Source organism: Schistocerca piceifrons, chromosome 2 (genome assembly GCF_021461385.2).
Source record: "Schistocerca piceifrons isolate TAMUIC-IGC-003096 chromosome 2, iqSchPice1.1, whole genome shotgun sequence".
Lineage (NCBI taxonomy): Eukaryota > Metazoa > Arthropoda > Insecta > Orthoptera > Acrididae > Schistocerca > Schistocerca piceifrons.
The window spans coordinates 756,473,234-756,489,624 of NC_060139.1; the positions used below are offsets into that span (position 1 = coordinate 756,473,234).

The 16,391-nt window shown below is 41.0% G+C and overlaps 1 protein-coding gene across 1 annotated transcript in view; it reads right to left on the reverse strand.

The window, feature by feature from the left end:
* Positions 1-6,859: 6,859 nt before the first annotated feature.
* LOC124777747 (calcium and integrin-binding family member 2) overlaps positions 6,860-16,391 on the reverse strand; it is a 182,216-nt gene continuing 172,684 nt past the window's right edge. Inside the window, exons 4-5 of the mRNA XM_047253249.1 lie at positions 12,851-12,998; positions 6,860-7,122 (exon numbers count right to left, since the gene is read on the reverse strand). Of these exons, the coding sequence (XP_047109205.1) occupies positions 6,905-7,122; positions 12,851-12,998 (366 nt within the window). The 3' untranslated portion in view covers positions 6,860-6,904. The remainder of the gene's footprint in view (positions 7,123-12,850; positions 12,999-16,391) is intronic.

Here is a 16,391-nt window from a genome sequence, read left to right on the forward strand (position 1 = left end):
GAAAACACAATAGTGCTTACAAACGAATAATGTAAGAAACAAAAAAATGTGCGGTGCGTACTCAAGTTCCTGTAAACGAAAAACGTTACTTAAGCTTGTGATGTTCATTTATGTCGCATAGTCTTAAGTTTTTTCCCTTTTTAGTTTCTAGGAATAAGATAATATTTTTGCCTAAGTGCAAGGAAAAGTGGAAGCTCTTAACAACTGTCTTTTTTAGGGACATGAAAGCTGTACTTACATACTTAATGTACGATGGTTAGTCACATAGTCTTAATTAACATCTCGAAAAATTCACGCTACAACCATGAAACTCGCTGTTAGTCTTTATTTATTTATTTGCCTTTAATGCAACAAATGTTTGCCAAAGATGGATGACGTGGCAGAGATTTTGGTTCGCCGTCCAGGAAACTTTATACCCCCAAAATGCTTGCCATGAAATGATTTTTGCATCCGAAGAAACAGCGTGCCATGCCAGGAGAATACGGTGTGAAGCAAAATTTGACAGCCCAAAGAAGCTGCAAGCGTTACTATGTCCTTTCCACAATGTTGTGGCGCGTTGTCGTGGAGCTTTCAGTCAGTTTGGTCTTGACAGCCTCCTGTAACCTATTCAGGAGATTCCTACAGTATGCTCCCTAAGAATGTAACCGGTTAGCACAACAGCGTAGCAGTCCCAAAAATCAAACAGTATCATCTTGCCAGATGTTAATTGGGTCTTCGCCTTTTTCGGTAGTCATTTTGAGATAACTGGGTGTTGTGTGATGTCCTTAGGTTAGTTAGGTTTAAGTAGTTCTAAGTTCTAGGGGACTGATCACCATAGATGTTAAGTCCCATAGTGCTCAGAGCCATTTGAACCATTTGAGCCATTTTGAGATATGCATGTCATCTTGGCTATTACGGAATTGTTAACTTGTTACTTCTATGCATTGATATGCACATATCTAAGAACAAGTCATGTTGATCCGCAATCTTTGGTTGTGTTGTTACGCCGTCTCTGCCTGAGGGTTCTCAGAGAGACGTTTTAAGGTGTTTGGGAACCAATTGTGCAACTGAATGGTCAGAAAAATTTTTCTGGAATTCAGCGGCTAAATAATGATTACAGATTTGCTGGAAATAAATGTATATGATGATGATGAGAGTATTTATGGATTTTGAAGAGATTTTTGTGAAGATTTGTGACTAAAGGTAATTTCACAGTTTTCCATATTTGCCCATTCTGTTTAAAATTAATTGTCGTATCGAGGTTTGGTTGAAGCATTTGTCTCATGGACTGCTCGCAGCTAGAAAAGTTATTTCTCCTCACCCGTGTAAACCTTTTTAAAAAAATACCATTTTGGGTAGGTTAATCTTTTGTGCAAAGTAAATTTTTGAATAATCAATCAGTTAGAACTGTTTTCAAAAACAATCATTTTTGTATGGTGTCAGTATTGTTCAAGATCCTGCAAGTGAAGTTATAAAGTGATTCTTTGCTATAAGATTGTTTTAGAAAATTCGTTTGTAGAACATTAGTACTCAAAATTATTCCGAAACTTTGTTGCTTGTGTCCTCAGTGCAAGTGGCGGTACACACCCTTTTGAATAACGACTATCATTTTTAGCTTACCGTTTTAATTTAGCTTTGCTGCAGCGCTGCTCACTGTCCTCCACTTACGAGAGAAAAAATATGTACTGCGCCAAGGTAAATGAAAGAGTACTTCAGCGCCATAGTTACTACATTATACATACTGAACAGAGTCATTACATAGTTAATCAGTGATTATGGTAGATAGGTTACATTCAGTCTGGAAGTTATTTTCTTGTTATACAAAGTACATTTCAGTGAACAGTGTAATGTACGCGTTTGTGGAACATTTATCGTATTCTAAGTTTTTTCGCAAATTAGCTACGTAAATCAGCAATGAATTTTTATTAAAGGAATTGTTGGATAATTTATTCAGACAAAAATTTAGTAGTTCATTTTGTAAGGTTGATGCATTAATTTGTTCTGAAAACGGTGCTGATATTCAAGACAATAAAAGCGGGTTAAAAGCTGTGAGCTATCTGGGGAAGTTAACCTTGCAATTTTATGGGTATTTTTATTGCTTTCATTTTGGCGTATTTTTGAGAATTTCAAAATTGTTCACTGTGACGTTAGGTAACACACCACTATTCACTCGACTGCACAGTACATGGTCAAAGAAATCACGTTTTTCATTAATTAGTTTTATGCACTTACATTCTACACTACACACCCAAATACAGAAAGGCAACTAAAATCATGAATCCATGTATTTTCACTGCTTAATTTGCTCCTTTGGGGACCATAGTGATGCACACAGCTCTCGTCCAAGCTGATTTTTTCCTTGTCATCAGTCATATGACTTGTTTGTTGCGGTCCACCACGGATTCCTCTCTTGTGCCAACATCTTCATCTCAGAGTAGCACTTGCAGAGTACACCCTCAATTATTTGTTGGATTATTCCAATCTCTGTTTTTCTCTACAGGTTTTACCCTCTACAGCTCCATTTAGTATCATAGAGGTTATCCTCTGAAGTCTTAACACGCGTCCTATAATACTGTCCCTTTTTCTTGTAACTGTTTGCCACACGTTCCTTTCTTCGCGGATTCTTCGGAGAAAATCCTGCCTTTATAGCCCCTGCTAATTTTCAACTGTCTTCCGTAACACCGCATCTCGAGTGCTTCTATTCTCTTCCCTTCCAGTTTTCTCATTGTCCATAATTCATTACCATACAAGGCTGCATTCCAAACGTACATTTTCAGCATTTTCTTCCTCAAATTAAGGACTATTTTTTTATACTAGTGGGCTTCTTTTGGCCAGGAACGCCCTCTTCTCTTGTGCTAGTTTGCTCCACCTTGCTCCGTTCGTCATGGGTTATTTATCTTCCAAGTTGGCAGAATTTCTTAACTTCGTCTACTTTGTGATCACTAACCTATATGTTAAGTATCTTGCTATTTTCATTTCTGTTATTTTACTTTACTGTCGTCTTTCTTCGTTTCACTCTCAACTCATGTTCTGTACTCTTAGACTGTCCACTCCATACAACAGAGTTTGTAATTCTTCTTGGCATTCATTGACGTTAGAAATGTCATCACCGAATCTTATCACTGATATTCTTTCACCCTGAGTTTTAATCCCAGTCTTGAACCTTTCTTTTATTACCATCTTTTTTCTTCGATGTATACCGTGTGATCAAAAAGTCAGTATAAATTTGAAAACTTAATAAACCACGGAATAATGTAGACAGAGAGGTAAAAATTGACACACATGCTTGGAATGACATGGGGATTTATTAGAACAAAAAAAAAAAAACACCCCATACTGCTAGACGCGCCAAAGATCTCTTGCGCGCGTCGTTTGGTGATGATCGTGTGCTCAGCCGCCACTTTCGTCATGCTTGGCCTCCCAGGTCCCCAGACCTCAGTCAGTGCGATTATTGGCTTTGGGGTTACCTGAAGTCGCAAGTGTATCGCGATCGACAGCCATCTCTAGAGATGCTGAAAGACAACATCCGACGCCAATGTCTCACCATAACTCCGGACATGCTTTACAGCGTTGTTCACAACATTATTCCTCGACTACAGCGATTGTTGAGGAATGATGGTGGACATATTGAGCATGACACCAACCTGAATAATCGTTCGGTTGCTACTTCCCCCAATGATTTCAGAACTCCCGATGCAATCTTATCTATCCCTTCCGCCTTAATTAATCCCAAGTCTTTCAGAGCTCTTTTAAATTCTGACTCCAATACAGAATCCTCTATCTCCTCTATATCGAGTCCAACTTCTTCTATCACGTCGTTAGACAATTCCTCCCCCTCATATAGGCTTCCTATGCACACTTTCCACGTATCCGCTCCCTCCTCTGCGTTTATCAGTAGAATTCCCTTTGCGCTCTTAATGTTGCTAATCTCGGTCTTTATTTCACCGATAGTTTTTTTTGTTACTTTTCTATATACTGAATCAGTCCTTCCGACTTCATTTCTTTTTCGATTGCTTCCTATTTTTTCTACAGCCACTTCGCCTTGGTTCCCCAGTTCTTTCTACTTATTTCGTTCCTGAGTGATGTACTTCATTGTATTCCTGTTTTTCCCTGAACTTTTTTGTACTTCCTCCTTTTGTCGATCAGTTGAAGTATTTCTTCTGTTACCAAAGTTTTTTGGCAGCTACCTCCCTAGTACGTATGTTTGTCTTTCCAACATCTGTGGTTGCACTTTTTAGAGATGTCCAATCCTCTGCAACTGAACTGCGTACCGTGGTATTCCTTATCGCACCATCCACATCTTCAACGAACCACAAGGGCGCCTCATTGTTCCTCGATACTGCAGTATCACACTTACTTGCACAGTGATTCTTCCATACGATTCTCTTAAGCTTCAGTCTACTCTTCATCGTTAGTGATCCTCAGTAGACTTACAATCAAGATCTGATTCCGGAATCCCTTTCTGACCGTCATCCAATTGAATTGTCTTCCCATGTCTCCAGGCCTGTTCCACGTATACCTTCTCCTCTTATGATTCTTGTACTGAGTATTCAATATTACTACCCAAAATTTACTGAAAAACTCAATTAATCTTTGATTTCTCTCATTCCAGCTACAGAGACCATATTCTCCCGTGACTGTTTCTTCTGTTCTTTTCTCTACTACTGCATTCGGATCCCACATGATTATTAGAATTTCATTTCCCTTTACAAACTGAATTACCCGTTCAAAACCCTCATACACATTCTCTACCTCTTCATCTTTTGCTTGTGACGTTGGCTTCCTATTCATAAAGAATCCTACTGACGTTATACCATTTTCTATTGCTATTGGTATTATCCTATATTCGTCTGAACTGATACAGTTTCCTTCTTGCCATTTCACTTAACTGGCCCCCACTAACCTAGATTAAACCTAGATTAGTGCTGAGGAAGACAGAACAAGGCAGCTGGTACCCCACTTTTCAGTCAGAGTCTTCTATAAACAGGAGCATATTAGTATATTTTGTGCCCATATGGGTCTACGTAATTGCCTGTTTCTTCTTAATAATTTCAGTCTTTGCAATGCATGCACATTTGTTCACTAAATGCTGCTGTAGATATGATCCGCACCTATTTTAATAACACAGTACTCATCTCACAAGCAGGCCTATTTTAATAGTACTTCACTTAACTCACAAGTGCATCTAGTTAAGAGGCTTTTATTTTTTGTAACGTCTGAAGCTGGCCAGTGTTGCTGAAAATGGTGATGTCTGTTTCATGAAAAAGTGATTGTATTAACAAATAAACAAAAATTACGGATAATTGTCACTAAATTAATGGTTAGCAATTTGTTTTGCCGACCCGTTCAATTGGAAGCAAACCAAGAGTCATTTGAGGAAAGAATGCAGGGAAGAGATGGAGGGCAAGAAGAAGACTGGAAATGTTGCGTGACATTAAAAACGTGACGAAGTCAGTAGCAGATTGGGGAAGGGACATAAAACAGAGGAAAGTGGAAAGCATTCAGTTGGTAACCTGTCGTAAGATACGAAAGAATAAGATCTGCACTGACAGAAATGGAAAGCCTTACACCATAAAGCACCATTTCGATATTTATTTACTTTATGGTGATGCTCATGGCATCACAGGTATTAAACAATTAAACTTTCATTCCATTCGGAACAGATGTCCATAATCAACTTCAGTAGCTCCCATGGTCGTAAATTCGTTGTGAGATGGAAGCCAACAGTCCCCGAACGAAATCACGAGGAATTTTGTTGCAATGCCTGAAGTACACGCTGTATCAGTTCATGAAGATTGCCAGTTGGAGGCAAGCTCAGACATGCTAATCGGGGAACAAATCAGGGGACTATGAAGGCCAGTCAAGGATCGACACATTCCTCGAGGCGTTTGTGACGTGAACTGCAGGGTGACGTCTTGCATTGTCTTGCTGGAATATGCTGTTTGATGCCCTCGTCATACCGGCGAGCATGCGGAATCACTTCAGTAATTACCGAATAAATCCCGTTTTCATATCCAACAGCTCCTCACACTATGATGACAAGAATTGGAGCGGTAATCGTTTCGAAAATCACTGCTTCCTTTTACTCTTCACCAGGACATAGACGGACCCGTTGACGTCGACCTGACCTCCACAGACACAAGCGAGACTCCTCGCTGAACACTACACAATGCCACTCAGTCTCCCAGTTGATTCGATCTCTACATCATGTGAGTCTCAGCCGTCTGTGGTTTGGTGTCAGGGGTAAAAGACACATAGCAATTCGAGATTCAACCCAGCTTCCTGTAACCTTTTCGCCCTGGATCCTTGCGATACTCTGTTGGTAGCCTCTGTTGTCATTCATCTGTTCGTCAGAGTCTGCCGAACAATCCTACGGTCTTCTCGTGATGTAGTCCTTTTGGAGGGCCCCTCACTCACTTACCCTCCTTGCCACTGTATTGTCCTGAGCCACGTCGTCACAACTCCCTCTGCAGTCATTGCACTACAGTCAGATGTGCGTGCGATCTATCGGTAAGACGTTTCCACGTCACTCATGCCACTGACTCGAATTTCCCTAAAGACTAAAAACCACAGATAAGCTGTACATGTAATACTCTGGGCGTGCATTGTTATGATCTCCAGCTGAAAGGGTCAGTAAAGCTCGACACACCCAATAACCATCACACATCCATACCATTCTTCATCTGTAGGAATGGCTTGTTTCTATACTGAAAATAAGATGGCATAGTGATGAAATTCTCATAAACATATCCAATAGGTATGGAAATGCTGGAGTGCCACTTTGATAGCGTTCAGTCAAGGTGATCGTGGTGTAGCACTTTCCATTTTAGTCAGTGCGTAATGACTATAACCATTTATATTTATTTTGCCAAGGCTGTTAAACGACACATGAAACATTTTGTCTGTTCCAAGCTTGTGCGGCAGCTCAGATGCGGATGTGGAAGGTGGAAAGGAAGTCGGGCGCGCGCGTGATGACGTGCTCGAACTCCATGAAGGAGAGCCGGCCGTCACCGTCCACGTCCGACTCCTCGACGACCTTCTCGCACACCTGGCCCACCTCCTCGGCCGTCAGCTCGTCGCGCGTCAGCAGCCGCAGGGCGCGCTGCAGGTCGGACGGCCCGATGTGCTGGTCGCCGTCGAAGTCTACAAAACGGAACGTCTCTGTCGTCACGCGGCGCTTTCTGGGACAATGTTAACACGAATAACCTAGCACAATGCAGGGAAGCCAAAGGAAACAATGCCGGTGAAGCAAAATTTTTAGTTATTCGGGAATAACAAGAATTGACTTCCACAGGTTTCGGTTTTAGTGCCACACCAGCTCCTTACACAGCGTATTTGACTATTATAGACACAAACCAAAGTGGTGAGTAGAGGACAAGGAGACAAGCATATAATACCAATAAACGTAAGTCCCGAAACTAATGGTATCCCCCATATGACGTATGCACATGTGCCTTAATTCCAGTGTTACAACACTGTCAGTTTCTAAGGCTACATTCATTCCTAAGGCATGTTACATCTATTCCCAAACGCCGCCACGTCATTCTCAAATTACAGAATGATAATCTGTCCTCGTTTATTTTGTCATCATTCCGCATATCTAAGTACCCGTAAATAGCTTTTTCACAACGAGAGTATCGGTCATGCCTCGCCAATACCACGGCTTCCCAGGTCCTCCGACTTGAAGACGTTGGAGTTTTTGTGTGAGTTATTGAAAAGTTTGGGTCTATTCCAGTCGTGATGATAGTGTCGATCAGCTCTGGGAACGCGTTGTCGATGGTCGTCAGTGCGTTCAAAATACGCCTGGAATTTTTGAAAGCGTAAGGGCATCAATCAAGAGAAGTGCTGAAGCCTCTCTTTACGTGAACCGGCGACGATGCGAAACAGTTCTTGTATTGGTTTGTCTTCAAGTGATCATCTGTAGTTTGGATTCTTGGGGACTCCTCAGTCGTAATAAGTCGTATCAGGGGAACCATCAGTTTCCGAACCTACGTTTGTTAAATGGTTCAAATGGCTCTGAGCACTATGCGACTTAACTTCTGAGGTCATCAGTAGCCTAGAACTTAGAACTACTTAAACCTAACTAACCTAAGGACATCACACACCCATGCCCGAGGCAGGATTCGAACATGCGACCGTAGCGGTCGCTCGGCTCCAGACTGTAGCGCCTAGAACCGCACGGCCACTCAGGCCGGCTACGTTTGTTAGAATTATTTGCTTGTCTCATTATCACACAGTCGCCCCTCCCACTTGTAGGCTACTTGTCAAACACTTCGTATATACTTGTATGGAAGCAAAACTTGGCTAACAAAAAACGATGCATTAAGAATCCAGAATACGGAAATGAGACTTCTCAGACAGGCAGCAGGATACAAAAGACAAGATCGCAAGATAGATACAGAAAGACGATCAGAATTAGGATTAATATCTCTAAATGAGAAATAGATGAACACAGAAGGAAAAGCGAAGACCACATCAATAGACTGAAGGATAACAGACTGCCAAAAATATTGTGCAAATACAAACCAACAGTATGAAGGAAGTCAAGGAGGCTCAAAGCGAGATGGACTAACTAATCTTTGTAAGTGGGCTAACAGACAAAGCCTAATTCGTAGAGGAGAAGAAGAAAAAGAAGACGAAGCACAAGATGATGATGGTTTTCCAGCTACCTGAATCAGATAATCAGCGTATCTTTGGACGAGAGGTAGAAATTTAAAATCTAGATTCACAAAACACACAAGAAGCTGGCAGTATGAAACCAGTTCCACATTTGCTGAACACCTAATGAAGCATAAGCATTAACCATCTAAGATGAAACGAGATATAAAAATTATTAGAATGAAAAACTACAAGAGAAAACTCATAATATTTTACAGGGCAGCATTCACACGTAAAGAGCCATTGCAATAAATGAGAAAGTGTTAAATGACCAAATCAGTATAAGCAACAACTTAATGATCATGTTAGACAGTAACACAATAACAAACAGAGATGTAGAACTTAACAAGACTAAATAATAACTTGATCTCCCATGACAGACATTTAAGAAAATATTTGCGATTTCCTCCATTCGAAATTCTCTTTTTCTCGATGCAGGCCTCACCATAAGCAATAACACGCGTTCATACGTAACTGCAAATGAATATCAAACTGCCTATAAACACCGCAATACAAACAAAAGCCGAACGAAGAACACACAGCGACAACTGGCTACATTGTATATAGTAAACACAAACGACCAACAGAGATTGAAGAGCAAGTGTTAAACTGACATGTCTTTGAAAAAGCCGAAAATCGGACATTCTGGTGCATGCAGGCTAACTAACCAAAACTCCAGGGCGACACACATGGAATAATAGATCACAAAATCGTAAGTTCAACCAAATAGTAATTTGATCTTACGAAATTTGCACTCCAAAAGCGTTTCTTACCTAAAAATAAGAGAATAACAAAATAATGTTATACAGTAACATATCTAGAATCATTACATATCGCAGTTATTATAAACATAGAACAAAGATGTTACTGACCACTGAAGGTACTTCATAAATACAAAGAAGTAAAACGTGTATGGCACAAAAAACAGCCTTTCATGTAGTAGCATAGATGCACCACATTTCCAAGAAGATAATTTATGTTGACTTTATTTCGTGGTGGCCATAGTAGCTTTCCTTTTACTCACCTACTGAGACAGTGAAATAAAATTAAAACTCAATAATAAAATCCGCCTTCTTTTATTTACAGGGTTTCTCATGTGCCACTCAATATTTCGAAGGTGCAACTTCACTATGAGGGGTTCAGTTGCTATGCAAGGACGAGTAGTAACGAGTTATTATTGCTAATGAGCTTACGCACACTTTAAATATCGAACTAAAACTACACCATTTCTCCTCAAATGCGAGCCAGAAATTGCACTAAAATTACACCATTTCTCTTCGAATGTGATCCGGAAATCGCACCAAAATTACCCCATTTCTCTTCGAATGCTTGCTAGTATGTGAATAAAGTGAACTAAGACATGTTTTGTAGCGCCCTCTGTACAACTACTAGAAACCAATGTTGACTGCTGAAATGATGGTCAGCCGCACTACGATTACCTCAGCCAAAGGATATTGCTGTCTGTTTTCGACTGCGCACGCTCACATGTGACGTCATCCTTTTCGGCGTTATGAGTGCTACGTTGCTCCCAGCACCAGGTCAGTATTTTTCTTTGAAATTACGTGTAACATACTGTGCAAGCGTAGCAGATGAGGGATTGTTGTGGAATTCTTGCCATAACCGCACTGTGGCTGAGTGGCTAATTGCTCAGACTGGTAATTTGTGGACCCTGTCGAGATTTCTGCTGTTACCAACCTTTTCTTCATTTTATTTTATTCCCCACAGTATTAAAGTACCGAATATAATATTTAAATATATTTAAACCGTTCAGTTTATGTATGTACAGTTAATATATTCAATTTAGTTACGATTACTACCCTTGGAAATCAAAAGGCTAGAGGCCACCACATTGTAGCACATTGGTAAAATTATGCGTGAGCCGCCAATGAGACTGACCTTCAACACGACAGAAACGCTTATTGATCTTGTTGTTGATTTCTTTTGTATATGACATCACAGTGAAGCAACTGCCAAATGTTTACCATACACAGTTTTCAAAGAATATACCAAAGTTATGGGTGTTTACTGAGGCTCTCATATGGCTAAGTACAGTAACATCTGTTCTGCGTACAGCTGCGAATTCAGGACATGGACAAATCAACATATTAATACGTTTTGCATATTTCTACTCACTATTGTCTTATGCCATGAGGTTCTGGGATAACCCATTATTTAGGAAGACATAATTGATTACACAAAAGTGAGCAGTGAGAAAATTTGTGGTATTCATCAACATTTAATTTGTAGGCGTCACTTCAAGCTATATAGTAAGTAATAGATTATAGTGAAGTAATAGATTATCACGTTTAAAAAGAGTAGCAGTACCCACAGCTAAAATGATACAAGAAAAAATTATATTCATTATTAAAGACGCCAGTCGCTCATAACATTGTGTAATATTTGATCTCAAAAATATTTTATGATTTACCAGTAATATAAAATGTGTGACACAGTAGAAAACTTACAATGTAAAGTGAAACTGTTAGTTCTGAATAACACCTACTCTATAAATAAATCACTAGTATTTACTGTTATTGCCAAATTTAAGAATTTTTCACTGGTAAAAATACTAACACACTTGTTTTATTACATTTAAGCCACTGTGATGTTACATGATCTGTAAATTATCTGCGCATAACCATACTCACAAACAAATCAAGTACGCTATCTGGACACTTATTTGTGGACATTAAAGTGAGATGTGTCCACCATTTGTCTTTATGTTGACTTGAACTCTGCTGGGGACACTTCAGTAAGGTGTCTGACTGTCTGTGGAGGGATGACAGCTTATTCTTTCCCAAAGCCGAAACCCGATGAGGTAGTGGTGTTGAATGCTGTGACCTGGAGCAAAGTCGACATTTTAACTCATGCCTAGGATGCTCCACTGGGTTAAGGTCGGGACCGTGGGGAGGTCAGTCCATTTCAGGAACGTCACTGTCCACAAACTATTGCCTCATAGATGCTGCCTTATGACAGGGTGCATTATCACGCTGATATAAATAATCATCTCTTTCGAACTCTCCCTGTACACAATGCTGTAAAATTAGTTCATATCATTTCGCATTTAGAGCTTTCTTAAGCACAAGAAGGGGATCAGACTCTTAACCACGAAAAATACTCCCGTAGCGTAACGCAACCTCCTCCGTACTTCACTGTTGGCACTACAAGCGACGGCAGGTAACTTTCGCCAGACGTCCGTCAAACCCTAATCTTTCCATTGGAGTACCACAGGGTACAGCGTGGTTCGTCACTCCAAATCAATCGTTGCTTCTCTAAAGTTACGCGTGGTAAGGCGTAATATGCAGGTCAAAACCAGAGAACTTAACAAAGTTCTAAAAAGGCAACTGAGCAGCTTTTCATTATTCATATATCTGATCGCCAATGTGTGAAGCACTAATATGTGTAAAGAGTGGGTAGATGTGCTTCCTCCCCTCGTTTCTATATGTGGTGTCATGGCCAATTCTGTGTCTTTACTAGTACAGATTTTACTTATGTGAAGGCCGTGAAAGAACTTGTTGGCCTTGGTGTGTAATTTGTCGGCCTTGAGTTTTGCCCCATGGCGGCATCCTCACACCACGTGTGGGCCAACAACGGCCACTCGCTTGGCGAAAACCACTCGCAGTAACGCCTGAAGCTACCTGCTGCCAATTTGAGAGTCAGCTTACTTCGTGACACTCATATTCCACCAATAGTAGGGGTCGAAGTGTTATCTGCCGGTTAAAAGCTACCTCCTCGATCGCTAGCTATATTGTTCGACGACTGGTTCCTCTCCCCTGGATTTCAGTTTGCTCCGACCGGTTGGCCAGCATTCCTGCTATCTGTCACACATTTTCCTTAATAAATCTGTACTGTTCTCAAAATTCCAAATATTTCCTCATTTAACAGAGTAATATTCGATGAGTACTTCCTTACCTTATACTTACGACCCGAAGAAAAAAAAAAAATTGAAGCAACGCGGGATTAGCCGAGCGGTCTAGGGCGCTGCAGTCGTGGACTGTGCGGCTGGTCCCGGCGGAGGTTCGAGTCCTCCCTCGGGTATGGATGTGTGTGTTTGTCCTTAGGATAATTTAGGTTAAGTAGTGTGTAAGTTTAGGGACTGATGACCTTAGCAGTTAAGTCCCATAAGATTTCACACACATTTGAACATTTTGAACAAAAAATTGAAAATAATTTGCAGATGAAAACGACATCTTTACCATCTACTTTAACGTACCGTAGATCTTGAAAGCATAGAAGACCTTAATATCTCTTGGCGCCTGCTCACTGAACACGGAAAGCATGTCCAGGAAGTCCTCGAACGTCAGGTTTCCTTTCCCGTCTCGAGAGAAGACCTCGCAGATTCGTTTGCGGAACGGGTTTTCCTGTAAAGAACATTTTTCAGTTTTTTAAATTTGCTATTTAGATGTAAATACCACATAGGCTTCTATAAATTGCGGGATTATTTAAATAATTATAAGACTCGCTGTAAACCGTAATACATCAAGTTTTGTTTCCATAAAAATACATTTACACATTTAGATACCATAGTACAAAATTGTGCTATTAACAAGAAACATTGGACCAACTATCAGACTCCTTCAACTGAATATCGAAAGCATTAGCAGGGCAAAGTGTGACTACCTGTCAAAATTTTTGCTGGACAACAATATCGATGTCGTCGCCATTCAAGAAACTCGTGTTTCCAGCGAAGAAATATTCCGAAGCCGAGGTCGAATTCCTGGATATTCTGCACTTGGTGTAACTTACCACGAGGTGTATGGAATTGCTACGTATGTCCGTAACAACATAAACGAAGCTTCGCTGATTTCTGTAAGTGTGGAGGCAGATATACATACCGTTGTCATACAATTGCACGGCATTACTATTACAAATGTTTACAAACCACCCAAAACAACATGTCCCGATTTTGTCCTACACACAGCAGAACATCCTGCAATTTACATAGGAGACTTCAATAGTCACCATGAACTTTGGAAGTACTCTCAAAATGATGAAAATAGGAGCATGCTTGCAGAATGGATCGAAGAGAATAATCTTCATCTAGTGTTTGATGCCAAAGATCAAGGCACTTTCAGGTCAGCTGCTTGGGACAAGGATTCAAATCCTGACTTATGCTTTGTTAGCTGCAACGAAACTGGCTTTCCCATCAACACCACAAGGAAAGTGATAGATGCCTTTCCTCACAGCCAACACAGACCTGTAATAATACAAATTGGCTGCACTGTTCCTGTCATACGATCAACTCCGCATGCTCGATGGAATTTCCAGAAAGCCGACTGGATGAAGTTTTCAACGGAACTGGATAAGACCATTCGATGGATACCTCCATCACATAATACCTATCAACGCTTCATTGGTGCAGTAACAGCAACAGCTAAAAAGTGTATGCCAAGAGGATACCGAAAAGAATATGTTCCAGGATGGAATGAGGAAAGTGAAACACTGTACCAATACTTCCAGCAAAGTGGTGACCCAGAGATAGCTACGGAACTATTGTCCAGCTTGGACATGTCTCGGAGGCAGAAATGGGCAGAAACAGTCAAAACTATGGACTTTACCCAGTCGAGCAGGAAAGCATGGAGTCTTCTGAGAAAACTGAGAGGAAGTGCACCAGCATGCAGAAAAAATTCTGAAGTAACACCAGACCAAATTGCTTCCCACATCATTACCACCTCAAGAGTACCTCCTGACAAGAAACATACAAGACATATCAGACGACAGCTTCGTATCCTTAAAAAGAAGGCATCTCCCTCATCTGAGTATACCCATCCCTTCACAGTTTCAGACATTGACTCTGGACTGAAGGACCTCAAACCTCTTAAGGCACCTGGATTCGATGGTATCCACCCAGAATTCCTGATCCATATGGGAGGAAAAGCTAAGAAATGGCTGGCAGAATTCTTCACTGACATCCTGCTGACTGGTCAACTTCCATCTGAGTTTAAAAAGGTGAAGATAATATCTGTTCTGAAACCTGGCAAACCCAGCAACAGGGTAGAAAACTATCGCCCCATTTCCCTACTCAGCTGCTGCTACAAGCTTTTTGAAAGGCTAATATATAACAGAATAAGTAGCGCTATCTTAGAGAACGTTCCAGTTGATCAGGCAGGCTTCAGACCAGGGCGTTGCTGCTGCGACCAAGTATTGCCTCTTACATCCTTCATAGAGTCAGGATACCAAATGAAGCAGAAAACATCTGTGGCATTTGTTGATCTAACTACCGCCTTCGACACTGTGTGGAGGGAAGGCCTTATCTACAAATTTCTCCGCATCATACCCTGCAGAACAATGGCTCGACTGATTAACAGCATGCTAAGTGATTGGAAGTTCCAGGTAATCACTGGAAGCAACATAAGTAAGGAGAGGAAGCTGAACAACGGATTGCCTCAAGGATCAGTTCTCTCACCCTTACTGTTCAACCTATATCTATCTGATCTACCTGACACTTCGTCCAGAAAATACTGCTATGCCGATGACCTGGCTCTAGCCGTCAAACACCAGGAAATGAAGACAACAGAAGAGATTTTAGCCAATGACCTGTCTGTATTAGACAATTACTTCAAAATCTGGAGATTCCAACCCATTGTGAGTAAAACAGAAGTGTGTTGCTTCCATCTAAATAACCAGTTGGCGAACGTAAAACTGGAGGTAAGTTTCAGAGACAGAATTCTTCGTCACAACTGGAACCCAAAATATCTTGGTGTCATCCTGGATCGTACACTATGCTTCAAACAACACCTTCTTAACTTAGCTCAAAAGCTGAGGACTCGAAACAACATCCTCCATAAGCTATGCGGAACTACCCTGCGAACTTCAGCTCTGGGCTTGGTATACTCAAGTGCTGAGTATTGTGCACCTGTTTGGATGAATAGTCATCATACAAGGCTTGTTGATACCCAGCTGAATACGACAATGCGCATAATATCTGGCACGATCAGATCTACTCCAGTTTATTGGCTTCCACTGTTAACCGGTATAATGCCTCCTGATCTACGCAGATGTACTGCCCTTATGGGAGAATTCCACAAGATCTCCAGGAATTCTAACCTACCCGTGCATAGCGACCTGCCACTTTTAAATCGCAAGAGACTGAAATCACGTCATCCAACTCTGTGCGATGCTGCTGACATGGTTGCTAAGAATTTCAAACCTCTTGAAGAATGGAAAGGTCGGTGGGAAGCAATGACAGATGTGCACCTGCATAACATCTTCTCAGGTGCTAAACTTCCAAGTGGACTCGACTTACCACGCAAGACATGGTCTACTCTCAACAGAATCCGCACCAGCCATGGGCGATGCAGGGATGCTCTCTTTAAGTGGAAGAAGCTGCCTGATCCAGCTTGTGACTGCGGGGCTCCATACCAGACTGTTCACCACATTGTCAGTGAATGCAGGATTCGAGCCTATCACGGCGCCAAAGAGGACTTCCTGCTAGCAACTCCAGATGCAGTGCGCTGGATTGAAGGACTGGATATTCAGTTATAAAGACAAACTTAAGTTTCTTGTGTGTCAATATGTACATATGTATATGTAATTTCATGATATGTCTATATTAGCCATACGCCAAATAATAAAATAAATGTGCTAATAGTTAGTCGACAGTTGTTAACAGCTGTTCTCCGGAAGGACTAATCATTTTAGGTATGAATACGGGCCGCAAATGGGAAAATCCACCCACATTATCGACTTTGGTGTATATGAGCAGACTGAAACGACGAATGAAAATTTCTAACGAGGCAAGGATTCGAACCCAG